Here is a 26,674-nt window from a genome sequence, read left to right on the forward strand (position 1 = left end):
GTGGGAGGCAGTGGTCAGGCTGGAGTAGGGCAGGGGCAGGAGAGGGCCAGACCCAGGATCTGGGGGACACAGTGAACAGAGATATCTAAAGTTTGGGAGGGGGGAAGCAGTGACCCAGATTCAAGGGGGCAATGCAGCCACAGGCCCTGGGTCTGGTGCACAGAGGCTCAGGAATGGGAGGAATAACACCCTGGAATGTGTGTTATGGGGACACCGAGTCTGGGGGCACTGGCGGTCACATGATCTGAAACTCAGGTCTCAGACCTGCTCCTTCTTAGGGCCCGAGCTGGACAGAGTGAATTCCCAATCCTCATTCCTCCAAGGACCCTGTGTTCTCACATGGCTCTGGGCCTTCATACCCTCCGGCTGCTTTTTCTGCCTGGACCAACCTTCCCACCCTGCCCACCTGATGAATTCTTATCCATCTTTCACTGGCCTCTCTCATCAGTGCCCCCTCCTCAGGGCTCGCCCACATTCCCTGCTGGGCACTCCATTCTTGCACTTCCTCCACTGGGCTCTGACTGCCTACCCGTCAGCCCCCACCTCGGACTACCAGCCCTCCGGGGAAGCCACCACCCCTTTTCTCTCTGCATTCTTGGTGCCCAGCACAGGGCCTGGCAGAGTTGATGCTTGACAAAGACTGAGAGCATGGTGAGAGAGGGAATAGGTGACTATCAGCTTGTCTGTGCCTCAGCCCAGAAACTCAACTGTGCCAAAACTGAGACTCCTTGGCATTGACACTCGCTAGCCAAATGCACGAGAGGCCAATGTATAGCCCCATAGAGCTAGACCTCATTGCCATCCACTCAGATTGAATCTACCAAGCAGTGGGTCAGAGCCTATCTGGGCAGGGCTGGCCAAGGTGGTGGATGGAAGCATCTAGGGCTGAAGTCCCACCCGGGGTCCACTCACCTCACGGGGGATGCGGCCATGGTACCAGGCATGGCTGCGGAGATCTGTGCTGCTGAGTTTGAGTTCCTCCTCCAACTCCTTGTGCAGTTTCTCAGGTGAGGAGTCCAGGATGTACTTCTCCTTGGAGAACTGGGCAGGAGACAGCAAAGAGTTGGCTTCCAGTCTGAAGCCCCCTTCCTTCTTCTCTCCCACCCCCTCCCCACCCCAGGTGAGCTGCTTTCATCCTTGGACCCTGGGAAGACTTAGGCACAGGTGCCAGAAAGGTCCTCACCCGTGAGTCCCTAGACCAGCAGGAATAAGGAAATCTCAATTAGTCCTACTATGTTCCAGACCCTGTGCTATGTGCCAGGAGTAAATGAGGCAATAAACAAACCAGCCCCTGTCCTCAAGGAAGCTCCTAGTCTAGGGGGGGAAGCAAAAGCGACATGAACATTTGAGCAGAACAAGGTCAGCACCACCGTACTGGACAGCGGCAAAGACCTGAGCGGCTTTTAGGAGGCAGAAGATAAAGTGTAGGCGAGGTAGAGTGGTCCAGGAAGCCTTCCTGGAGGGCGTGGAAACAACAAAACACTCATTCTGCACCAAAAACACCAAACAGATCTTGCCTTGGGAGAGGGAGGATTTCTACAGGTGGATCTGGGAGGTAAGGCAGCAGGTACCCAGGAAAAGGCATGGACAAAAACTTAGGGCTGGGCGGACGAGGATACATTCTGGGATGCTGCATTATACAGTGGAAGGCTGGAGGAGGCAGCTATAAACAGGGAAGCAGAGGCCCCCACACAGATATCTCTGCTGTCCTTTACAATTCCCAAAGCCCTTTCTACCTTGCCATCTCAAGCAATCCTGGCCAGATGGGGAAACTGTGGCCAAGCAGAGAAGCCAAAGGGCACTCAGTGGAGTTAATGCCCAGGACTACCCCCTCCCACCTGCCAAAGAGGGAGACTCCTGGTTTCCTGGTTACTGTGGCCCAGGGTTGAATACCTAAGAGCAGAGGGAGGGGAGTTCCTGCCACCAGGTGCACCCCCACCATGAAGCCCTGCCCAGTCCTGGCTGTGCCATGTGAGTTCTCTGGGCCTCAGTTTCCTCCTCTGCAAAATGGGCTTAATGACAGAACCTGCCTCATTGGATTCCAAGGATGAAAGGAGATAATACTCCAGAGGACCCATAGATGTCCTTGTCACTGTGAGGACATGTGAAATTACTTTCTCTCCCTTCCCCCAACTCCAGGCCCCAAAGATGACTGCTCTAGGATAGGTAGACTGACCCTGAACTGGCCAGGACACATGAAAGGGACACTAGAGGGCCTGGCTTCAGTCCAGGTGACAGTCTTTCCCCAGGACCCCCTACTCACTGGGTCCAAGGGTCCTCCAGTCCACTCCCTGCCTTTTCAGACTTCTCAAAGATCTCAGAGCCTAACTCTGCAGCTCCATTCCCTACCCCTCTGCTCCCACACTGCCTCAGTTTACCCCAACCCACACTGCTCCCAAAACACTCTAATTCCCAGCTTCAGAGATATCTAGAGTCTCTGACTTCATTATTTCAACAATGATTAAGCCCCCACTCTGGGACAGGTCCTGTGCTAGGGGCTGAGGCCCCAAGGTCATCAAGACGGGTGACTTCTGCCTTAGAGGAGCCATGCAATTCCAGGTCTTCTGAATGTTTAGAGATGCACAGAGAGCTCTGGGAGCTAAGAGAGTCCCTCCTCATCTAGTCAGGGAGTAGAGTCCCTGAAGAGGTGATGTTTCCACGGAGGCCTGCAGAAGGACTGGATGAGCCCAGCAAAAGCATCAAGGCAGGGTGGCAGACAGGCAGACAGGCAGACGACAGGTGGGCAAAGAAGAGCTTCTGGGAAGAAAGTGGCAGAGCCAAGGTCCTGGGGTGGGGGAAAGTTTAAAAGGGTCAAGAATGATGGGGGCAGGTGGGGCAGGGCTGTCAGGCTGCCGTGGGGGGCTAGAGGCCACAGAGGGCTTTTCAAGAGTCAGTCTGCTGTGTGGAAAGTGGCTTAGTGCTTTCCAGGCAAAGGCAGGGGAGGGTGGGGCACAAGGGTGGGGACTGGGGAAAGGGTGTTTGTTTATGTAGCCTTTGACCGGGTATGGGGAAAGAGGGTGGAGGGGTCAGAGATGATTTCAGATGGGGATCCTGGGAGGACAATGAGATACTCTGCAAGGTGAGAAAGGCAGGAGCAGGAGCAGCTTGGTGATGGGCACATGAAAACCTGGGCATTGAGAAGTGTGTAGGGCTCTGGGACAGATGGTGGGGGTCAGTGATGGTACAGGTGCTCAGGAAAAGACAGGTTCTGGGGATGGGGATTCTGTACATCCTCCTCCACCCCGGGTAGAAACTGATACCCCCAAAGGGCAGTTAGGCCAAGCACTGAACTGGGGTGGGGGTCCCCTCAGATACCTACGCTTCTGTATGGAGTTCCCTATTCTTCGGGGTCCTTGGTCTCCCTCCTTACATCACCCCACACCCTGGGGAGGGAAGACTGCGAGTCACAGGGGAGAGGACAACAGTACCCCAGCCTTCTGGAGTTCTCCTTGATAAAAAGCATGTAACTGAGAACTCACCCCAGTTCCACAACTGGAACAAGACGGACATAGGGCAACGAAGGGGAGCGGGTTGTGTGGTAAAGAACCTGGCCACCAGACTCTGCCCACCACTGTGTGACCTTGCGCTAGTCATTTTCCCTCTCTGAGCCTGAGTAGCCTCATCTGTAAAGGGGGTGGGGGTGGGGTACTGGGATCCACTTTTTCAATGGTCACGGAAAGAATCTGGGGTAACCAACTTTGTCCTCCCACATACTGAGGGTGGGGAGCCCTCGGGTCCTTGTGCCCTCCTCCTCACTCTCGACTTGGGGGTCCCCAGCTCCCAAAACTGGGGGTGGGGGGTGGGGGGGGGGGCGTTGCGGGCTGGGGCGCGAATGCAGCATCCTTGAGCTCGGCGCACCCCTATTGGCCAGAGATGATCTCACCGCCTCCCCGCCTGCGCGCGCCTCATTGGCCAGTGCGGGGATGCTGCGCTCCGCCGCCGGCGGGGCCGTCATTCAGGCGGGCTCGGAGCGTGTGTGTGTGAGCCTCGCGGAGCGCAGAGGTGACGCGCCCGCCGTCCCCCAGGGGTCTCCGGAGGCAAAAGCGCAGAGACCCTCGGTCAGGGTCTTGACCCCTAAACCCCAGCCCGAGCCCAGCAAGCCCCCCCCTCCAGCTTCCTACGGTCTGGCAACCCCAAGCAGGGCCATCCCCAGATGATGCTCCGCAGAGAGGCGGGGTCCGGGTCCTCCCCTCCACCCCCTTCCGTTTAACCCTTTCACCGCCGCGGCGCGGTCCCGCACTGCCCGGCCGGCTGGGCTGGGAGCCCCGCGCCCCGAGCCTGCCCTAGTCCACCTAGAGGGAGGGAGGGTGGCGGGCTCCCCGGCCCCAGCCCCGGCACCCGCAGCATCCCTTCAGCTTCGCGCCCCTCACTCAGCCTTCGGACCCCAGCCCAGAGCCCCCGGTACAATGGGGAGCCAGCCTGCCCCGGTCAGCCGCAGGGGCCGGAGCGCTCGCTGGAGGACCGGCAGGACACCGGGGGACCGCAGCTCCCGGTACCCAGTGCCCCAGCTCAGCTCCTCCTGAGAAGGCGGGACCCGAACGACAGTCCCGCAGCCCCGAGTCCCGGGAGCGGCAGCCCGGACCCTCACCCTGCGGAGCGACTGGGCGCCCAGAGGTGAGGCTGGGGCGACCCCGCCCCCTCCCGCAGCCCCTGCCCCTGCCCCGCCAGACCCTGCGAGGCGCCCCCGGGCTGAGGCTCGCGGCCCCCGGGGCCCGGGGCGGAGCGGCCGGGGTCCCAGCCCGGAGCGCCTGGCGGGGACCGAGCCGCCCCCTCACCTGCACCTGCACGAAGGAGCCGCGGTAGAAGCAGCAGGCGGCGGCCGACAGGGCGCTCCACAGGCTGCACCGCTCGGTCATGGTGGGGCCGGGCGTCCGGGGCCGGGCCGGTGCGGGGGGCGGCGGCCGGCGGGGCAGGGGCGCGGGGACCGACCGGGCTGGGCACCGGCTGCGCGTGCCTCTCGGCGGCGCGATTACCTCATCGCCTTGGCGGGGGAGGAGCGGGGAGGCGGGGCGGGGAGACCCCACCCTCCAGCCGGCCAGGGGAGGGGAGGGGGCCATTGTTCCTCCCTCCGCCCGCCCCCCGCTCCCCGCCCCTCGCCCCGCGCGCTCCAGCCCCGCAGGGCTGCCTGGAGTCGGGGGATGCGGAGCAGAGGACCAGCCTAGGGGGGCGGTCACGGAGGGGCAGCGGGATGGGGTGGGGATGCCTGGGCTCGGGAGGGGGGGGGGTCCTGCCTCCCCTACTCGCCGCACCCTGTACCCTTCGCTGACCCGGGGCGGGCAAAGACTTTGAATTAAATCGTATCCAAAGCCGGAAACAAACCCCTGTACGCGTTTGACCAAATCCTTTGTGGCCTCGGGAAACCTCCCAGAGCCCAGGATTTCTCCCCTCTGACTCGGAATCAGGGACTGTGCTGAGAATTATCACCGGATGCTGATCTGACAGACTCTGGGGGTGCAGAGAGCCAGTAAGGCTCAATGCTCAGGGCACCAACCTGGGTTCGACTAGCAGTGTCCCCACCTCCACCCCACCATCCCCTCCTCTTGGAGCCCAGGTTCACTCATCTGCAAAAGATACCTGTGCTGACCTCATACAACCCTTCTGAGCCTCGGCTGAGTTGATGCACATTAAGTTGCCAGGCATGAAGTAAGTGCTCAGTAAATGCATGCTACTATTTTCAAGCTTATTGCCGGGGCTTTTTGTGCTGCGATTAAAGAGAGTCATCGCTGACTCTGCATCAGTCAGGCCTAAGGTACAAATCCTTGTGACAGGCTGTGTGACATTAGGGATGTGAGTCCACCTCGCTGGGCTTCAGTTGTTTGATTCTTTTCTGCAAACACATCTGAAGCTCTGAGCAGGGAGCTTGGAGTTTTATGGTCTTGGAACTTGGGAACCCTTGCTTTAGAATCAAAGTATTCACATCAGGGTCTGAGAACCCTGGAGTTCCTTAAGCTAGTGCCTCGGGGCAGGAACGGACTTTTGGTAACTGGCTATTGATTCTACCACCGTCTGAGGCTTGAAGCTAAACCTAACGTTCTTTTGACTGCACCCGTTAGAGAAACTGTTTAATCAGTTCCAGTCAGCAGGTAGTATTTCTTTTATAATATTTTAAAATACATTTTTTTTTAGCCCCATACACTAAAGGAAAAATACAAAGTTAATAATCCTCACAGGGATCTTACTACCACCAGTGATGGGGATCTCACTACCTTGCCAGGTGACTGAGAATTGTGGGCTGCTGAAATGTGTGCCCTGTGGGTCCTACCCACTGGCTTTGGTGCCAGTTCTCCCTAAGGCCTCTGTCCCTCTGTGGTGCAAGGGCTCTAGATAAGGAGCCAGGGCGAGATTCCCAGAGCAGCTCCAGTTCAACTTGCTGCAGCCCGGGGATGCGCTTTCTGGGCTCACCCAGCTTGCCTTCTGACCCTTGCCCACACTCTTGCCTCTGCTTGGATCACTCAAGTGCCTATCTCTGCTTATCTTTGCTCCTTCTCAGCTTTTCCTCTGGGGACAGGATTGTGGTGAACATTCCTGGTCAACCCCAATGGCTTGGCTTCAACGCTTCCTCCTCCAGAAAGCCTCCCTCGATCTCCCTCTCCCCACCTCCCAAGCTCCCCTACATCCTGAGCTCCAATAGCTTCCTTCACTAGTCACGAACACAGAGTTTTATAGGCAACATCTCAGATGATGGAATGTTCCTGAGGTCAGGAGCCAGGCCAGCCTGCTCTATTCCAGGCCCAGCAACCCTACTTATGGGGATGGACTCATTGAGCCCACAGCAATCCTAGGTGGGAGGAGCCTCTGCTACCACATAGGTGAACACTGAGGCTCAGAGAGGTGACCCACATACCCAAAGTCATGTAGCAAGTAAGTGGCAGATCTGGGACTAAAATTTGGGTCTGCTGGATCACAAAACAAAAGCCCAAACCACTCTGTATGATTTTGTCCTGGTCCCCATGTGGACCAGGAGCCCTTTGAACACAAAACCTGGACCTCCTGCCTCTGCTGTATGCTCCGTACTCAGCAGGCAGCCTGGCCCAGTGCGGGTGCTCCCGGAGGCGGAAGGCCAAGGACTTTGTCCGTGGCCTTGGCATCAGATAAAATTGGATAGCAGGGGCGCCTGGGTGGCTCAGTTGGTTAAGCATCCTGCTTTGGCTCAGGTCACGATCTCACGGTTCGTGAGTTCAAGCCTCGCGTCGGGCTCTGTGCCGACAGCTCAGAGCCTGGAGCCTGCTTCGGATTCTGTGCCTCCCTCTCTGTCTGCTCCTCCCTCGCTCAGTCTCTGTCTCTCAGATTTGAACTGCAATCTCAGTTCTGCCCTGTGGTAGCGGTGTGTGGCTGTGGGCAAATCACTGTGCATGTCTGGGCCCCAAGTTTCCCAAACGTAGATGAGTACACAGGAAGACCTTCCCTGCCCAGCGATGAGGGAAGAAGTCAAAGACCTCCTTCATGTACAGAGCTCATAACTGTCTCCCTTCCGGTGCTGGCAGCCAGCACAGGGCTCTGCACACAGTAGGCACCCAAGACGTAAAGTTACTCTCGTTATCATCATCGTCTCAAAACTGCATTCTCAACATTCCCAGCGCCCGGGACAAATTAAGTGTGTGGCAAACATGAGCTGCATCCATGATCTGTGATGAAAACTGAGGCACCTTTTCTTCCTCCCACCTCTCAACATCAGCACATGCTCAGAGACCGCGTGGGATTGGGGCTCCGCGGTCTGTGTAGGGAGACATCCTCCGGGCCCTGTCCAGCTGGCAGGTGGGTGGGGTCTGGTGGTAACAAACAGTGGGGTGTCCTGTGTTTGGGGCTGGGAGACAATGGCATGGGAAGAAGGTCCTCGGGAGTGAAACCAGAGCCCAAGCTCCGCGCCGACCCCGAGACCCTCTCCTCCTGGGAACAGGCAGTGAGGTCCCGCTCCCAACAAGGCTCAGAAAAGAACTCTGCCCTTCGTGGAACAGGCTCTGAGCTGTCCAGTGTCCCCTGCCCAGCCCCTCTTACCTTCACGTAGTCCCCGCCAGCCTCTGGTTCTCCAGCAGCCCTGGAAGGAGAGAAGAGAGCTGAGTGTACCCAGCCCTACCTGGATCCCCAGCTGCCAGCTTCTTCCCACCTGCCTGGTGCCAGCATCTGGCCCTCAAGGCCCCAGAGGGCTAATCCTGAAGCCAGGAGGGGGGCATTGCAGCTGACAGCGCTCACTCTCCAGTTGTGCGACCCCACACAAATCCCCTTACCTCTCTGGGGCAGTGGTGGGCTGGGGAGGGGGGGTCCTACCTGAGAACTGGGGATAATGACAGCCTCTGCCTCCCTGGGTTGTCGCCAGGACTCCAGGAGCTGATAAATGTTCCATACTTCCCAGATCACTGTCTTCACCCAGCTTCAGAGCATCCAAGTGTTCTCGTCCCTCTCCACTCCAAATACTGGTGGCCCCAGGCTGGGGCTCAGCCTCCTCTCCCCCCACCACCACCCTGCACGCTCTTCCTGGGCAGAGTGGCCGGCTCAGCAACACAGTGTGGTGCTGTTGCTGGTGACTGTGGGCTGTGGAGTGGATCCCCCAGCCTTCAGGGTGGCTGGGATGGGACCTGGAGAGGCCAGAGGCCAGGAGTGGCTAGCTTTCCCAGGTGCCAGACAGCTACTAACCTTCCTCGTGGGGGACGCTGTGAGCCACCTCCCCCGGGTCCTTGACCTTAAATGCCATCTCTTCTCTGATGCAGCCTGGAACTGCCCCTTTAACACCAGCCTCACAAACCCACCTGTCCCCTTAGCGTGGCCCCTTGGATGTCTGAAGTCATCTTGGACTTGTCTTATCCAAAGCAGGTCTGTTGCTACCCGCCCCCTGCGGCCACACCCCTGCTCCCCACATCCGTTTCCCATCTCAGTTGATGTCAGCTGTATCCTCGTTGCTTTGTTTGGCAAGAAAAAATCTGCAGTCATCTGTGCCTCTTCTTCCAGTCACATCCCACACCCAACCCGTCAGGAAATCCTGCGACTCTGCCTTCAAAATAGATCCTGACCACTTCTCTCCAAGAGGCAACGCTCGCTTCGTCCAGGAGCCCCGGGTCCTCTGTGGAGCCCACGGCAGCCTTCTCGCTGGCTCTCTGTCTGTTCTCACAGGCTCTCAGCTTCCACCCCACCCCCAGTGGCCCTCAGGTGAAAACCTAAGCCGGTCACGGGTGCACACAGCACCCCCACCCGCCCTGGGCTCCCTCCTCTCATGGAACAAGATGTAAACACCTCTCTGTAACTTGCAAATGGCTGGGCATGTCATTTTTCACCCAAACCAGAACTTTTCTTCCCTTGTGAGAGTAAAGAGGTGCCCTCATTATGCCAGACAAACAGCCACAGGGGCGCCTGGGTGGCTCAGCCGGTTGAGCGTCTGGCTTCGGCTCAGGTCACGATCTAGCAGTTTGTGAGTTTGAGGCCCGCGTCGGGCTCTGTGCCGACAGCTCCGAGCCTGGAGCCTGCTTTGGGTTCTGTGTCTCCCTCTCTGCCCCTTCCTCACTCGCGCTCTGTCTCGGTCTCTCTGCCTCTCTCCAAAATGAATAAACATTAAAAAAAAATTTAAAAAAATAGCATAAAGCAGGTCATACGTTCCCCAACCTACAAGGCCTTGTGTAACCTGGAGGCCCCCAACCACCCACCTTGCTGACCCCCAACCTGCCTCCCTCACTTATTCTGTCCCTCATTCTGCCCCAGCCACATTGGCCTCGTCACCAAGCTCACTCTTGCTACCAGGAGCATATTCCCTCTGCCTGGAATGCCCTTCCTCCAGATCTCCATGCAGCTTGCCCCTCCCCCTCGTTTATTTAGGACTCTGTTTAACACGCCTCCTCAGAGAAGCCTTCCCGGACCACCCTCCCTGGTCCTTCACTCCCTGGCCTCAACCCTGCTTTATCTTCCTCAGTCTCTGCCTGCAATGATCATTTTACATTTATTTGTTGACTGTTAATTACCCGACACCTTCATGAGGGCATTGACTTTGCCTCGTTCATGGCGAAGCTCCCAGCACAGTGCCTGGCGTGTAAGTGTAATAAATTTAATAAAATACATTTAATTTAAGACACCACACAAAATCTGAGCTTAAAATATCATGGGTAAGGTGTGCATTCCCAGGGCAGAAATCCACACAGGGTTCCCCCCCGGCTCCTGGGGCCCCAGGGCTCCTCGGTGAGAGGTTGTCTGACAGGCCTCCCTCTTCTGACATTCTAGCAACCCCACTGCTAACTTTCCCTCTTGCAGAGTCCTTCCTGACTTAAAAACATAGTCTCTCGGGGCGCCTGGGTGGCTCAGTCTTTTAAGCGTCCAAATCTTGGTTTCGGCTCAGGTCATGGTCTCACGGTTGACGAGTTTGAGTCCCGTGTCGTACTCTGCACTGACAGTATGGAGCCTGCTTAAGATTCTGTCTCTCCCTCTCTCTCTGCCCCTCCCCTGCTTGTTCTCTCTCTCTCTCTCTCAAAGTAAATAAACTTCAAAACAAAAAACATAGCCTCTCAAGCTGCACCCCAGCCACAGCCACAGCAGTTTTCCAAAGCCAATTTGGTTCCCTCCGTCCAGCAGCTGTGGGAGCCAGCTGGAGTGGGGACCCCTCCTCCCCGCTCACCTCTGCCAGCTTTTCCCGGGTGAGGTGTCCCATCCCAGAGTTTCCGGCTATTCAGTCCCGGAAATCCGCTCGCTGCTGGGAAAAGATTGGACAGGACACTGGGATCGCCCCAGTGCTTCCTCCCTCCTTCCTGTCTACTTCCCCTTGGGCGAGGGAGGAGAGCCTTGGAGAAGGGGGTGCCTGCACCAAGGATCAAGTGGACTGGGGGGTCCGAGCCAACAGGGGAGCTCAGGGCAGAGGCCGAGACCCAAGAAGCTGGGCCGCACTCAGTCCCCATCACCTCACTCTGCCCCTCCGCAAGACTCTAGGATTTCCCAAACGTAATGTCTGCCTCCGATCCACTGCCATCACCTGCCTGGACTATTGCCACCACCTCAGCACTGGCCTCCCTGCCTCTGTGTCTTCTGTGACTTGTTCTCACTCCAGCAACCAGCGCATTCCTGTTAAAGTGGAAGTCAGATCTTGGGATTTCCTGTGCTTCAACCCGCAGGAGTGGCCCCCCAGTGTCACTCAGAGTAAGGGCCAAAGTCCTCCTAACAGTCTTATAGAGTGGGTCCTCACCACCTCCCCCATCCCATGTCCTAACCTGCTCCCTTCACTCATGCTGCTCCAGCCAGGCTGGGCTTCTTGCTGGATTTTGTCCCCACCTCAGGATCTTTGCATTTTCTTTTTAAAAATGTTTTAAGTTTATTTATTTTTGAGATGGGGGGAGGGGCAGAGAGAGAGAGAGAGAGAGAGAGAGAGAATCCCAAGCAGGCTCTGCCGTCAGCACAGAGCCAGATGTGCGGGGCTTAACCGAGCCACCCAGGCACCCCAGGGCCTTTGCACTTTCTGTCCCTCCTCTGCTGGAATATTTTCCCTCCCGATACCACTGAGCTCTCTCCCTGCCCTCCATCAGATCTTTACTAAAACGTCCCCTTCTCAGTGAGGCCTTCCCTTGCCACCCATCTGAAAGTGTGACCCACTCCACATTCCCTACCTCCCTTCCCTGGTTAGTTTTTCTCTGTGGCACTTCATGTGACCTGCCATGCATTGACTATCTTCTCTTACTAGAACATAAGCTCCACAAGGACAGGACTTGGGATCTGCTTAGAACAGTGCCAGGCACCCCATAAAGATTTTTTGGAGTGAACAAATGTCACACAGCATCTCCATGCAACCCTGGGCACAAAGTCTGGTTCTCATGGCTCAGTTCTCTGTGACTGGCACGGTCAGCCATCCCTCCTCTCTCCTCCTTGCTCTCCAGCCTGCTTGCACTTCCTTCAAAGACCTCTGCCCCCTCCAGCCTCGGGGCCTTTGCACAGGATGTTCCCTCTGCTTGGAACATCCTCTCTCCCTTAGGCCAGAGAAATTTCTACTTGGTTTTCAGATCTCAGTTTGCTTGGAGATTTCTAGAACATTCTCCCTCCCATTGTTATGATCAAATTCAGGAATCAAAGCTTCCATTTTTAAAAACTCAGCTCTGTTAATTAATTTTTTTTTTTTAATTTTATGGACTTAAAAAGGCACTTCCTCTCTAATATTTGTGGTGAAATCAATTAATAAATAATACTGACAATTGAGCTAAATCAGTCCCATTAATCAGCCACATTAATTATTCAAATAACCAGCCCTTTTAATTGCCTGTATTAACTGATTTGTTCTGATAACTGATGCCGCTTATTGCATACATTAGCTTAATTAATTGGATTAATGAGCAGTTATTAGAGCCCATGATCCTTTATTTCCCCAACACGGGTCCAGATCTGAGCTCTACCTTCAGGGCCTCCGACCCGGCCCAGGAGAAAGGGCAAGGCTCCCGAGGGATCCTGGAGGAGGGGCAGTAGATAGCAGCTGCAGTCCCCTTCCACCCTGGCCCTCCCCTGCCATGGGCAGCCTTGCCCTCTGCAGACAGGCCGGTGGCCCATCTACCCTCTCTCTGACCCCCAGTTGGCTCCCTTGGACCTCCAGGCCTGGCCACGTGGCCTCAAGTGGACACTTCCCCAACCTCTGCCTCCTGCTTCTCTGCTTTCCCCCGCCTTCACCTCTCTGATGTCCAAGTGCCTCTCCTGGAAAAAGGACAAAACTGTCTTCCCGGAGAGGCCACGAGGATCCTGAGAAGGAAGGGTGCAGAGTTCCCAGACCCGTGTGCCTCCTCGTGCTGCCCAAGCTCCCAGCCATGGAGATCTCCCATCCTGCCCCTCCTGAGGCCTGAGATTCTTTCCACCCTTCACTCCAATCGTCACTCACCCCGGCAGAGAAACAACACTGCTCTGTGCTCCTTAGGTTTTTGTTTGTTTTTTTAAGTAGGCTTCACAGCGCACAGCCCAACGTGGGGCTTGCACTCATGACCCTGAGATCAAGACCTAAGCTGAGATCAAGAGTTGGACACTTAACCGACTGAGCCACCCAGGCGCAGGGACAGAAACCCCTGCCTTTCCCTGCATACCCTGCTATGGGGCCTTTGGGGTTCTCTGCCAGGAAGGCTGTTGGCTTTAGCCCCTGCCCTGCCCTGCCCTGCCTCCTGTAAGGTGGGCCACCACTGTCCTGAAGACATCCCTGCTCCTTCTCCACCATTCTGTGCCCTCAGTCTTCTGGACAGCGGTGAGCTTGCCGGCAGGTGTCCAGAAAGGGTACCAGCCCTGTGAGGATAGGGCAGAGGGGGGCCATTCTTCCCAGCACAGAGCTGAGGATTCTGAGCCCGGAGAGCTACTAACTGATACGCAAAAGGGGAGGGCATGTATGGAGTACTGACCGCCATGCCCTTGATAAAGGAAAACACTGAAGTTTGTGACTTGATCCAGGACACACAGCTGCTCGGACTAGATCTGCTTTGTTCCTTGCACGAGGCAGGCTCCCCTGGGAAAAGGGGACCACTCCGGGGTAGAGATGAGGAGAAGGTGGGGAGGGAGGGCAAAGAGAAATAATATTTCAACTGGACTAGGAGCCCAAAAGCTATGTCAAGAAGAAGAAATGGAGCAGGGATGGGAGGAGAGAGGACCCTCTTTGGCTCTGGAGAGGGCCCTCCGCTGAGCGGGAGGAAGCAGTGTGACCCTGGGCAAGTCCCCCTCATTGGGCCTCAGTGAACTCTTCTAGAACACGGGCGCGGTGGTAGCTAGAGCAGCTCCTGTGTGCTGGTTCTTCCCTGGGCCAAACCCGGGACCTCAGCTAGTCCTCAAGATGACCCTGTGAAGCAGGTGCTATTATTGTCCCCAGTTTACAGATGGGGAAACTGAGGGCCAGAGAGGGCAAGGGAGTTGCTCAATGTCGTCCAGTCGGTGAGGTATCCAACTTCCTCCCCAGCTCTACTCCACATAGGTCCAGGATTCCGCACGCAAGGTCCCCTGAGGGTTTCGGGGCATGTGGCTCCAGCTGGGGGTGGGGGTACAGCCCGTCCTTCCTGAGCCAGTGCAGTTCCCACAGCCTGAGGCATCCGGGGGTCTCAAGGACTGTGAGAAAGTCTCCACAGGAAATGAGAGCTGAGAGCAGCTGGGCCCCTTCGGAAGACAAGGACCAGCCGCCCAGAGCCTGACCAGGCCGAACAGGCTGGGCCCACCACAGCCCCCTCCCCTGGTGGGTAATCACTACCAGATGCCCAGCAGCTGACGTCACTCTGCAAGGGCCGAGAGAGGGTCGTGGGACTCTGGGGAGTGTTGGAAATTCTTGGACCAGAATCAACATTCCAAAAGGAAATGGGATGGGGTGGAGAGTTGCAGGGGGGCGGGGGGGGTGGTTCTTGGCCTGTTCTCAGTGCTTGGCACCAGGGCTGGGTCACCCGCCATGCAGGGTGCCCCTGGCTGCCCTATGGGGTGCACCTTCTCCCAATCTCCTTCTGAACAGCTGTGGGAGTGGGGGGTGGAGGGGTCTGGGTCTCTGTGATCTGGCAGGGAGGGAAGGACGCTTGGGTGTGACACTTTACAATGAGGAGAAGTGCATTCAAACCCTCCTCAAAGGAGAGGTCCTCGTAAAACATAAGTCAGAATGAGGCCCTCCTCTGCTCAAGGCCAGCAATGGCTGCTTCTCGCTGAATCAAAGCCCAGTCCTTGCCGGGCCTTCCAGGCCTTCCATTATCTGAACTCATTTCCTCTCTGGCCTCGCCTCCCACCACTCCACCCTCCCCCCCGGCCCCCCATCTTATTCTCCTGCAGCCACTGTGGGTCCCAGCTGCTCCTCAAACATGCCAAGGACCCTCCTACCTCAGGGCCTTTGTACCTGCTGTTCCCTTGGCCTGGTACACTCTTCCCCAGATATCGAGAGGGTTTGTTCCCACATCCCTTTGTTCAAACATCACGTCAAGGTGACCTTTTTCCTGGCTTACCTTCCTAAACTGCTACCACCAGGCATACCCCTGGTTGGTTTCAGTATTTCTCCCAGCACTTTTCTCTTCTGCTGAACCATATAACTTGTCTTATCATGTCTCCCCCCACACTGGAACGGAGGCTCCATGATAGCAGGGTTTTGTCTGCTGTGCTCACTGCTGTCTCCCCAAAACTTGGAAGAGTATCTAGGGCATAGTTGCATCACAGTAAATATTAAAATGAGTGAAATTCCAGCTCAACTAAATGTGTCATCTCGAGCAGGTTAGTAACCTCACAAAACCTCAATGTCTTCATCTGTAAAGTGGGCTCCCATTATCTCTCTTCCAGGGGCTTAAGGGAAGTCATTTAAATAACGGTAGAAATGGCTTTGAGATTTTTATTTGCAGGAGGTAAAATGTGGTCTAGTGACTTGGGATCAAGTCTAGGCTCTGACACCTCATCTCTCTGTGACCCCAGGAAAATCCCTTCCCGCCTCTGAATCTTGGCCTTTTCACCGGTAAAATGAAGCAAACAGAAGTTTCCTTTCACATGGCCTGTGTGGTAAGTGGCACCCATTGGGTGCTTCAAGCAGGGACTGGCCAGTTATGAGCCAGGTCTTGACCCCCTCTTCTAGGACCCTGGCCTAAAAGTTCCTGTGTGTGGGCATGGGTCTGGATGGAAGGTGTTGGGGCCTCCCTTCCTTCACTGGGCCTCCCCTTCCTCCTCCTTAACAGGGACTGCAGAGGAGGGTCGTCAGGGCTCTCTGGAGCTGCTATTTCCCTGCAGAAGGCTGAGGTGCTAGGGGTAGGGTGAGGCTAGGCTGGTGCTGTCCTTTCCGGGCGCTAAGGGCTCTTCACCCCCTCTGCTCCTGGCCCCTCCTCCCTCCTTCCTCCTCATCCCCCACGATCTCAGCAGAGAACAGGGCACCAGGAAACTCCTGCAGTTTCACCTCTTCCCCTTCCTTCCTTCTGCTCCAGGTGTACCCTGCCTCCCAGGGGGTAGGGGAGGGACACCATCTACCCCAGCTTAGACCACTCCCTGAGCAGCCACTGAGATGACCCCCTTGGGACACTGGGGAATGGGGCCCCGGTCTTGTTCAGTGGCAATTCTCAAATGCCCTCCTCTCCAGGTTGGATGTACCCTCAGAGATCATCCCAGACCCATCCGGGCTGCTGGGGAGGTCTAAGGCCCAGAGTAGGGCAGGGCAAATCTGAGATCACACAGGCAAAGCAGCTCTCCTGACTCTGGGACACAGGGCTGGGCTTCAGGGACTCCTGGAAGAAACATTTCATTTCTAGCCTCCTGCTTGGCTTGGAGGGCAAGTGGGGACACTGGGTCTCAGGACACCAGGAGGGGGCTCAATCTGATCTGCTAACCTGACCCCACCTCAGGACCATTGGACACTCTGGATGATTGGGGGATGGAGGGCAGTCTCTCTACTCCCTCCACCAGCTCTAGGCCAGGCCTGATGCTGGAGGCACTGCCAGGACCACCAGGGCCCCTGCCCACAGAGGAGGAAGGCTGGGTCCTAGACTTGGCATTCTCAAGGTTTCTCAGGACCATCCTTCCCAGAGGCCCTGGCCCTGTGGGAGGGGAACAGGCTGCCCAGCCTTTAAGGGCATGGTCCAGGAAGGTGGAGTTAAACCCTGGGTCTAACTAACCTTCACTACTGTGGAGAACCGGGCAAATAATCTCCCTTTACTCATCTGTAAAATGGGGATGATAAACGTGCCCCTCTTCCGGGGCTGTTGTGAGGAGTAAATACCCAGCCTGTGCGAGGGCAAGGCAGGGACAGAATTACACCAAAAGAAAGTTTAAAAGTCCCTGATGCTAACGGGCATCCTGGTATGTTGGTTGCCGCAGGGGCACCGATTTCCCCTCAAACCATTGCCATCCCCGCATGCCCTCCTCAGGCCCAGCTCGGTCACTCACCCTCTGGGTCCCAGTGACGGACATCTTCGTCCCACTGCAGTCATGGTTCCCCCGCAGTCACTGCCTGAAGCCCGGGTACCTCCTCAGCCCGAGGGCTCCCGCCTTTCTCAGGCCAGGGAGCTCTGAAGCGCAGAGCCGTACTCCGGGGGCGGAGCCTGACCTGTAGACCACGCCCCGGGCACGCCCCTCGCCCTCTGCCGGGGGCCGCCCCACAGCCGACACCTCCCGCTAGGAAGGACACGCCCCGCCTCGGGAACGCCCTTCCGCCTCCTGTCTCGCTCCTCCCCCTACCCCCATCTTTTAGCGTCCAAGGCCGGGAAGGCCACGCCCCCCGGACACACCCCTCTGCCTTGACCCGCCCCGTTCCAACAGCACCTTCCCTCAGCAGTCCGCCTGGCAGCCTGAAAAGGCCACGCCCCCAGACACGCCGCTCCACCCGCCCCTTTCCTGCAAACTCACAAGGCACGTCTCAGGCCCTAGGCTGCCTCAGAACGCCCCAGAACCTATCAGGCCTTCTCCCCTGCATACAATCCTTGCTCTTCCACGCTCAAATGAGGCTGAACTAAGGAGGGGACGGCACAAGACAGCAGCCTGGAACAGCCAGGGATGATGGAAAAACATTTACTGTTAGTGGTGTGCTAGGCACTGTGCTAAGATTTTAAAAGTCCTGTATGTGACTCTTGATTCTCATCATGCCCTACAAGGTAGGTGCTATCATTATGCCATTTATCAGCTGAGGAAACGGACGCTCAGAAAAGGAAACAGATTTATCCGAGGTCATGCAGTCAGTAAGAGGCAGAGTCTGGACTAGATTCATTCTGAAACTTTACAAAGTCTTGCTCCCCATTGAACAGAGGTCTAGACTCAATTACCCCAGCACACAGAAACTGTGCTTGGTGTCTCAGGGCAAAGCCATTCCAGAGAGGTCTCAGAACTGGCCCTAGAGTTACTTTTGCTCAGCTGGGGTTTTTTCCCCTCTTTATTTCAATAAGTACATCTGACCAGTGTGGTTTAGACCCAGGGTCTGAGGGTTGAAGAGCTGGAGACTCCTGTGGTTGAGATTGAGGGGTCTCCCAAGGGCATGAAGCACACAGCTGTACAGCTTAGAAGGTGGTGGGTACAATGTGAGAGATGAGTGTGCAGCCATTGGAGGCGGGCAGTTTCTGCTCAAATCCAGCTCTACTACCTTGACTGAGTCTCAGTCTCCCCATCTGTAAGATGGGTCTCATGATATAATGATAAATGCTTTTACAGAGCGTTCGGTGAGTAACATATGTTTTGACACCCAGTAGAATGGGTGCTAGGGTCATATCATCACTATGTGTATTTTTTCATGAACTCAGCTCACCCTATAACCAAGTGAAGTGGCAACCAGGGGGAGCAGTGTTGTCCAGCAGAACTAAAGGTGATTTGGGTGTGGGGGTCCTGGGCAGGGATCCAGCGATCGGGCTTGGGGCTCAGCCGGCTCCTGGAGGCTGCCTAGGGCGAGTTCAAATCTCCACTTTGTCATTTGACAGATGTGCAACCTGCCTGGGGCAGATGACTTTGCCTCTCTGAATCTTCGGTTCCTCATCCGTCATATGGAAATGACAGAATCTCCTCCCCAGTTGTTTTTGTTTTGTTTTGTTGAGAATTAATTGCAAGTGAAAGACTAAGCATAGTGCCTGGTCTGTAGTAAGCACTTGGTTCATGTGTAGAGTTTTTATTCCCCCTTGAAGTGTGTTTTGTGTGTGTGTGGCGGGGGGGCTCCTCTCCAGGCTCTATTGGCAGGAGGTTGGAGGCACCCTTCCCGCAGATTCCACTCTCACCCCCACCCCACTGTGGGCACCTACCTTTCCGGAGGCACATTCCTGGGAGCTCTTTCTTCTTTTCTGTCTGCGCTGGGATCCTCAGGCTCTCCCGTGGGGCCCATTACGGAAGGGTTGGGTCCCACTGCTGGGGTGTCCTCCAGGGGGGCATTGGTCCCCACCACCACCTCCTTGGCGGCCTCCAGGCCTGGAGGGTTGGGCAGATCTTGGGGCACCAGGTGGGATTCAGAGCCCACCTCCTTGGTCTCCTGGGTAGCCTGTTGATCACGAGCCTTCTTGGTGCTGTGGCGAGGCATGGTGCCCATGTGGCTGTACATGTCACTGGAGCGGGCATAGGCTGGGGGGCTTTGTGGGACAGTCATCATGTCATCCTGTGTAGCCTCAAAGGTGTCTTGCTCCAGGTGGGACCGGATACTGAGGGAGGCTGAGGACCGTTTCAGAGTGAAAGACCGAGGGAGGTTGGAGAGACTCCCGAGGCCCTTGAACTTGAAGAACTCTGGCAGAGGAAGTGGGGGGAGGGAGGGCAAGGGGAAGACATGAGTTAATGCCAGCAGCAATAATAAAAAATACATGTCGTTCTTCTGACTGAGGGTTCAAGGAGGGTCAGGGCTTCTCTGACACTCCCTTTGTTCCCGTAGAACAACACGCAGCTCTAGAGTCACACAGACCTGAGCGACCGTCCCTGCTCTTCCACATCCTTGCTGTGTGACTTTCGGCAAGTCACTTGACCCTACTGAGCCCCATTCTCCACATTAGCAAAATAGAGATTGTAGTGCCCACCTCCTATGGACAGCAGAACTGCAGGAAAGCATGTAAATAACAGACTTAATACGGTGCCCGGCACCCAGAATATCCTGGAGAAGTTATGAAGGCAATGACGATGATTGCAGTGAACGCCTCTGCATTGGTCAGCTATGCTTCATGCATTACATCACTGAGTTCCCAGCATAACTCAATGACACAAGCTTAATTTCCCTTTTCTGCAGATAACGAAGTGGAGGTCAGAGCTGTGGAAAGACCCGCCCGAGGTGGCATCGTGGGCAGGTGAAGCATGTTTGTGTGGTCGTGGGGTGGGGTGAGTGAGGAGGGGCTGTTTGAGCACCGGGGACAGGGGATGAAGTGAGAAGGGGGTTGTTGGGAGCCTGGGGGGCCCACTCTCTGAGGTTCTGTCCTTCCTGTCAGCTGAGCCCACGGTGGGGACTCAGGCGGCAGGGCTTGGGTGATACCATCTCCTCGTTTCCGCAGGGGTGCCTGTGAGTTCCCTCCTCCTTGCCCCCAGCTGTGGGACTGTCCCTCCTCTAAGCCACCACCCTCTGACAACCCTATGGCCTCCAGGCGAGTGAAAAGGAAAAACTCTGGCATTTTCCACTTCCTAGGTACCCTCTGCCTCCTCAGGTCCTCACCACGATGCCCCCATTGATGAGAGAGGAAACTGAGGCCCAGAGAGGGGAGGGACTTGCCCAGGGTCACACAGCAAGGCTGAACCCTGATGAGGGGCTCAGGGCTCTGGACTGCTGGGGTCAGTGTTCTGGGGCTTTCCCCCCAGCCCTGCCCACCCTCGACTGTCTTAGCCTCTGCCTCCTGACAAACACTGTCAGAAAGTTCTGAGGCTCTGCTCTAAGAAAGCTATACCGCTGGGCGGAATTGTGCCAATTGCCAGGAGGAGGGCCAAGAACCGCTGTCTCCTGGGCACTGGGGGATCTGGAGGAAACAGTAGTGGGACAGAGAGGGAAACCGAGGTGAGTCCAGGAACATGGGATTGAGCCCTGCTGGGCAGCCCCATATGATTCAAAGCATATCTCTGGGGCCCAGTATTTTCATCTGTGGAATGCATCTTAATCCTGGCCCTGCACACCCCCACCCACCACCTCCCCTGTGCTGTCAACGGTCAAGTTGAAGGGCTCAGGGGAAGCAAAAGTTGGCTGAGACCCGGAGGAGACTGACTTGGGGAAACGGAGCCTTGGTCAGGGTGACCCCTCATCGAGCTGCCCTGGGTCCCAGCGTCACTGCTGGTGGGGACATGGGGCAGCTTCTCCTGGTGCACCCATACCCACTCCGGCCCCAGTAACTTCCAACTGAGCCCCCGTGTGAAGCAATTCCAGGGGCAGGGCGTGGAGCATGTGGAGGTCTTCCCTTGCCCGGCCCCATGAGGTCCAAGGAAACCAGAGATGGTCACACCCACAAATGGTGAGACAGAGAAACAGAGACTGGCAGAGCAGAGATGGAGAACCAAACCAGCTAGAGACAGAGAGAGCTATGGGGCCAGAGTGACAGAGGGAAGGCGTCAAGGAAACCCAGAAGCAGAGAACTCCAGAGAGGGATAGAGATGGACAGAAAGAGAAACAGAAACCAGACAGTGATAAAGAAGCAATGCAGAGAGAGACTGAGATGGATGGACAGACAGAGAGATGAAGGGCAGTGCAAAGGGCACCCTGCACTCACTGAACTTTTTGCTGGCTTTCTTGGGTCCCTCCGTCATCTTGGCGGGTCGTGTAAAGCCCCTGGCCAGCGGGCAAGTGGCTGCTCTCGACTCCGGACATCAACGTTGAGATTCTTCCCTCACCTCCCCTTCCCCTTTCTTGCACCCTCTTGCCGCTCGCTTCCTCTGTGTATTTTTAAACCAGTGAAACTCCCACAGCTCCACCCTCCCCATCCTCTCCACGGGGGCGGGCCAGTGCCTCCCCCACTCCGGGCCCCCATGGGCTGCCTCCTTGACCTTGGCTATGGGGGTGGGGGGAGGGGGGCAGGGGGCAGACCACAAGCCCATGGGACCCAGAGGGCCTGGGGGGACAAACCACAGGCCCTGGGAATGGAGCCCACTGGGTGGGGGCTGTGGGGGGGACCCGCTGACAGCTGTCAGGGGGTCTGGCCAGCGGCTGGAAGGATGCTGGGAGCCAGGCCAGCCCACAGGGCAGTTTGTTCTAAGCCTCGGTGCCTGGGGAAGGACTGGGAGCGGTGAAGAGTGCTGTGGTTAGGCCTGTGGCCCTGGGGACCACCCAAACCCAAGTTCAAATCTTGGCTGGCTACTTTGTCACCGTGTAATCCTGGCTAGGCCACTGACTTCCCTGAGCCTCGGTTTCCTCACTGTGAGCAGGGGGTATTTGCAATGCCCACCTCACAGGGTCCAGTTCGGTGCGAAGCCTGGCACAGAATCGGTGCCCACCAAGGCATGATCATTCCTTTTTAATCCAGCGGGGACACAGTGGCAATTTGGTCCACCACACCCTTTATACAGGGATGGGGGGATCTGGAGCACAGACGGGCAGAGGGAGTGCCCCAGGTCATCTGGCAGGTTGGTGGCACAGACAGGGCTACATCTCACCCTTCTAGACCCCTTAGCCCACAGTCTGATGCTTTTCCAGCCTACGTGTGTGCGTGTGTGTGTCACACGGGCAGGACAGAGATGAGGAAATGAAACTTCCCTACACAGATTGTCCCAGACACCTGTGGAGGCTGTCAGCAGCTGCAGGGGTTGGGGTGGCCACAAGGCCAGGGGTTTCAAATCCCAGCTCTGTGTACTGCGCACAAGTTACTCCTGCCTCTGAAGCCCCAGTCAACTGATCTCAAGAATGGGCACAAATGCAAGATACACAATTAAGTCACAGAGGCTCCAGCACGATCGGACATTATTATCCTGGCCCCCAGGCTGGCAACCGAGCCTATGAGAGAGGGAGTCCAAGGGCAGATGGGGCCCCTCATGCATCCTCAGCAAAAATAATGATGACTAACATCTTCTGATCAGTCAGTTCATTCCAGCCAGAAAGCTCAGTCCTTCTGTCCTAAGAGGTAGATGTTGTTTCTCTTGCCCCCATTTTACAGATGTGGAAACTGAGGCTCCCCGAAAGTCAACTTACCTGGCATTAGGGCCTATTTGTCCAGCTATGGAGGCTGAGGTCCTAACTTCCACTCCTACAGCTCCAGAAACCCCCTGGCAGCTGGATGATGGGCCCTGGTGGGGGAAGCATCTGACTGAACCTTCTTAATGGGTTGAGAGGGAAACCGAGGCCCTGAGAGGAAAAGGGACACAGCCTGAGAGATCAAGACATCAGAGTCCTGCTCACAGACCGACCTGGATGGGAACAGTGTTCAAAGCTCACATGAAAGAATGAGGTTTCTCGGTCATGGATTTGGGAAGAGAAGGTCCCTCTACTGAGCCCTGACCATGAGCCAGGCATGGAGGTGAAAACCTCCACAGATTGTCCGTTGAGTCCCTACGACCGACCTGTGAGGCGAATGCTGGTACTGTCCCATTTCACAGATGAGGTAACTGAGGCTAAGGAGGAGCAGAGACTAGACCCCCAGGTGTCCTAGCTCCCAAGCCGGTGCTCCCTCCTCCTCCAGTTGTCAGAAGAGAGAATAGGGCCGGTGGCCTGGCGGTAGTGAGGGGTCTTCCTCGGGGAAGGCAGCGGGTGGTTCCCCTGGCTTCTCTCCCAGGAGGCAGTCCCAGTGACTTGGGCTAAGTGCTGGGTTTCTGTCACTCCCGCCTCACTGTGTGACCCTGCCCCAGACCCTTTACCACTTTGGGTCTCAGTTTCTATCTGTGAAACAGGGTCAAAGTAGCTCCCAGTTCCAGGGGTTGCTGGGAGGATGAAATGAGAAAATGTGAGCCCAGGCTAGTGCACTGTGGCCTCAGCAGCCCCCCCTCCCTGCCATGGTTGTCGCTGAGGGATGGGGGTGGTTCAGGCCAGGGGCGGATTGGCATAGGCCAAGAAGACCCCAGGGGAGGGCACGTGGTGGGAGAGCTGGGAGCCCCGGCCACAGGGAGGCCGTGTTGCTGCAGGTACAGCGAGAGTGCTAGCTAGGCCCGTGCTGCCGTTGGCCCCGGGCGCCAGCGCAATTGCCCGTCCCTGGGAGAATGAATGGGGCTCAGTGTGGCAGAGCCCCCTTTGTGCTGCCTTGAGTGGCCGTTGGGAGTGCGGCTGGGGACCTGCCGGCGGGTGGCTGTCCCCCAGGCCCTCCTCAGCCTGCGTTGGAGGCCGGCCCAGAGCAGCCCGCACTCCACAGCCCTGAACACGTAAGTGCTTTCGCGCCTCCAGGCTTCGGCTTGGGCTGGACCCACACCCAGAATGCTGCTCTTCCCTCCACCGGCTGGAAGTTTTGCCTCTGTGCGGTCGGGGCTCCGGGTCCAGACTGAGCCATGGTGCCCCAGGGAACCCTCCTCTGGTTTCTGGCCCCCCCCCCCCCCCGTCTGTGACTCCCTTGCCCCCAGTTTGGCCAGGTACCATTAGGTCTCGACGTCACAGTCGAAGGCATTGGCCCCAGGCACACGGGATCCTGCAGACCCCACGTGTGTGATCTTGGGCAAGTCGTGTTACCTCTCTGAGCCTCATTTTCTCCCTTCAGCAAAATGAGACCAATACAACATCCCTCACACAGTCCCGTGGCAGTGAAATAAAAGTCATACTGTGAGTATTACCCACATTACATTCACTTGTGTCTTCATTTACATGTTCCAAACAGACCTCATGCCCCCTCAGAGGAGAATTTGCCTTCCACATGTGTATTGGCCCCATGCCTGCCGTAGGTCTTAGTCTTTCCCCGGCTCCATCCAGTTGTCTGGTACTGAGGCTGGTGGCGAATGACCCTGGGTTTTGGAAGCAGAGACCTGGCTCTGAATCCCAGATTTACAGCTTCCTGGTTGTGTGGCCTTGGGCAGGGCACGTCACCACTCTGAGTCTCAGTTCCCTCTTCTGTAAGCTGGGCCCAATTCCAGCAACCTCCTAAGAGGGGAGCTGTAAAGCCCCAGGGAAATGACACTGTATCAACACAGGGCCAGGTACAGAGTCAGCACCCAGCTGGTGTGGGCAGAATGTCCATGGTCTACAGGGCCGCAAGCGTCACATTACCATCCTCTGCCCGGTGTCTCCCTATCCAGCACCCCTTTCTCTTCCCGGGACGTACGAGCAGCCAAGATCAGCCCACCCATGAGCCTGTCTTCTCCTTCCCTCCCTATGCCCGCCCCGCCCCCCTCCCCCCAACCTCATCCCTGCTCAGGGGAGGAAAACAGGAGGTCTAGGCCAGAGTCAAACAGCAGGCCAATGATTCCCTCTTCTACTCCGTGCCTCAGTTTCTCTGTGAAATGCCAGCGGGACCAGAGGCTCTCACAGAGTCCAGTCGGTTAGTCAGCAGACTGACAAACTGGCCGGTGCCTGGCTTTGCAGGCTTAGCTGATCCGTGGAGGCAGGAAACATTTTCCTCAAACTAGCAAATCAGAAGTCAGTCAGTGAGAAATCATTTCCAGCGAGGACCTCATTTCTTCGCCCTTCCACCTGGATGATCCGGGACCCCATGCCTGGACAGCGCGGGTGGCTTTCCGAAGAGTTCCCTACTGCTTCTGCCAAGGGGAGCGGAGGGCCCGAAGTTCTGAGGGGAAGTGACTGGCGGATGTTGGGGTTCAGGGCAGGGGTGGTGGGGTGGAGGTGACAACACCGGAACATCTGCTGAGGCGTCTGCCCACAGGATGTGACTTAGGGAGAGCTCATGGGAAACAGGCAGGGGACCCATCCAGCCTGAGTCTGATGGTGGAGGCCACCCAAAACCATGGTAGGCCCCCAATACTACCATCCCCTCCCATACCCCCCGTGGGCATCCAGAATACCTAGGCCAGCGGTGCTCTGTCATGGCTGTACCCTAACTCTGCCCACAGCCCAGACGGGTGGGGGCCCTGATATGGCTGAGTGCTTGGAGTTTGTGCCAGACTGAGCTGGTTCAAATCCCAATGTGGCTGCCGGTCAGCTGTTTGACCCTGGCCAGGGGATGTTGCCTCTGAGTGTCAGTGTCCTTATGTGTACAAGAGAGGTGATAACAGTAGCCATCTCATATAGCTGAGTGAGAATTAATTACCATAAAGTGCTGAATGTATGCTCTGGGCCATTTATTTTGCCTCAACAAATTGTAATTGCTAGTTATTATTTTTTTCCCTCCTTGCCCTTCTCACCCCCAATTTAGCCAATGGCCTCCCTGCTTCCACAGTGTACCCTTGAAGCTGATCCCAGATCATTCCCTGACATGTCTCCTGACTGCCTAAAACACTTGATGGCCTCACACTCCCCTCAGGAGGGGGCTCACTGCTGCTTGGCTGACCCTTGAGCCTCAGCCTCCTCCCCCCCTCCCCCAGCAGGGTCTCTTGGGACACCAGGATCACCAGACCTGCGAGGCCAAGCCATGGAGGATAAGACAGGAAACTGGGTGCCATCGAGGGGTACCGCACTGCAGGTAGGAAGGTCCAGGGAATTAGGAAACAACAGGAGGGAGAGTCCTGCAGCCACAGCCCGGGAGGGAGCTGGAAAGAGCCTCCAATATCACAATTTGGGTTTTCCTGAAGACAGAGGAGGTAGAAAGCACAGCTTTGCTGTGGGCTGATTGTTGAGTAGAGCTGGAGGAAAGATCAAGAGGCTCGTGAGCTGGGAAGATTATCAGGAAGATGCTGGGGAAGGGGTGGAGTAGGAGAAGGGGGCATAGGGTCAGAGAAGATGGGTGGTGGGCATGGTGCCTGGCATGACAGCAGGCCTCAAACGGCACCATTATTATATCCCTGGCCATACTGTAAACAGCCTGACTCAGAAGAATCTTCTTCAGACAGACCAGGTTCCAGTCCCAGCGCTGTCACTCTGATCTTGGGCAAATGACCTCACCTGTCTGAGTCTCAATATCCTCTTCTGTAAAATGGGTTAGTGATCCTGACTATTGGGTGGTTGATTCAGGATTCAGCAGGAACGCCCAGCAATTCCTGAGCACACAGGGGGTTCGGAGTAAATACTAGCTATTTTTGTAATTAATGACCCGGGGTTGACCAGCTCGGGCACAGCTGATGGGGAACCGGGCTCCTGTGGGCTTCATCCTTGACTCCCAGAGAACGCGGGGTCCGGGACTGGAAGGCCCAGGCGTTGCTCTCTCGCCGCCTCCAGTGTCGCCGCGCCCCCTAGCGGCCGTCGGTTGCCATGTCAACGGCGGGTGGCTGGGGCCCGGGGAGGTGGCGGCGGGGGCCGTTCTCTCCTCCCAGGACCGGAGGCCGCTCCCTCGGCGCCTCCCGCCTTCGCCTGTGGAGGGGCACTCTGAGCCAGGGA

At 56.7% G+C, this 26,674-nt stretch overlaps 1 protein-coding gene and 1 long non-coding RNA gene across 7 annotated transcripts in view; one reads left to right on the forward strand and one right to left on the reverse strand.

The window, feature by feature from the left end:
* The window catches only part of SH2D3C (SH2 domain containing 3C), a 29,906-nt gene extending 8,664 nt beyond the window's left edge, over window positions 1-21,242 (reverse strand). Inside the window, exons 1-4 of one of the 5 annotated variants that reach the window (XM_042913841.1) lie at window positions 21,056-21,242; window positions 18,633-19,104; window positions 7,996-8,035; window positions 913-1,041 (exon numbers count right to left, since the gene is read on the reverse strand). In XM_042913841.1, the coding sequence (XP_042769775.1) occupies window positions 913-1,041; window positions 7,996-8,035; window positions 18,633-18,973 (510 nt within the window). In that variant the 5' untranslated portion in view covers window positions 18,974-19,104; window positions 21,056-21,242. Of the gene's footprint in view, window positions 1-912; window positions 1,042-4,775; window positions 4,971-7,995; window positions 8,036-14,888; window positions 15,075-16,800; window positions 17,066-18,632; window positions 19,105-21,050 lie in introns of those variants that run through there. The other 4 variants (XM_042913840.1, XM_042913842.1, XM_042913843.1 and 1 more) reach the window with 4 other exon arrangements.
* LOC122205454 lies at window positions 19,112-26,418 on the forward strand. 2 transcript variants are annotated; one of them, XR_006196057.1, is made up of 3 exons: window positions 19,112-19,652; window positions 25,729-25,823; window positions 26,162-26,418. It is a non-coding gene; the product is annotated as an uncharacterized LOC122205454 (long non-coding RNA). The 2 variants fall into 2 exon arrangements; XR_006196056.1 differs by lacking the exon at window positions 19,112-19,652 and adding an exon at window positions 25,043-25,151 and having other exon boundaries at window positions 25,726-25,823.
* The last annotated feature ends 256 nt before the right edge of the window (window positions 26,419-26,674 follow it).

Source organism: Panthera leo, chromosome D4, assembly GCF_018350215.1.
Source record: "Panthera leo isolate Ple1 chromosome D4, P.leo_Ple1_pat1.1, whole genome shotgun sequence".
Taxonomy (NCBI): Eukaryota; Metazoa; Chordata; class Mammalia; order Carnivora; family Felidae; genus Panthera; species Panthera leo.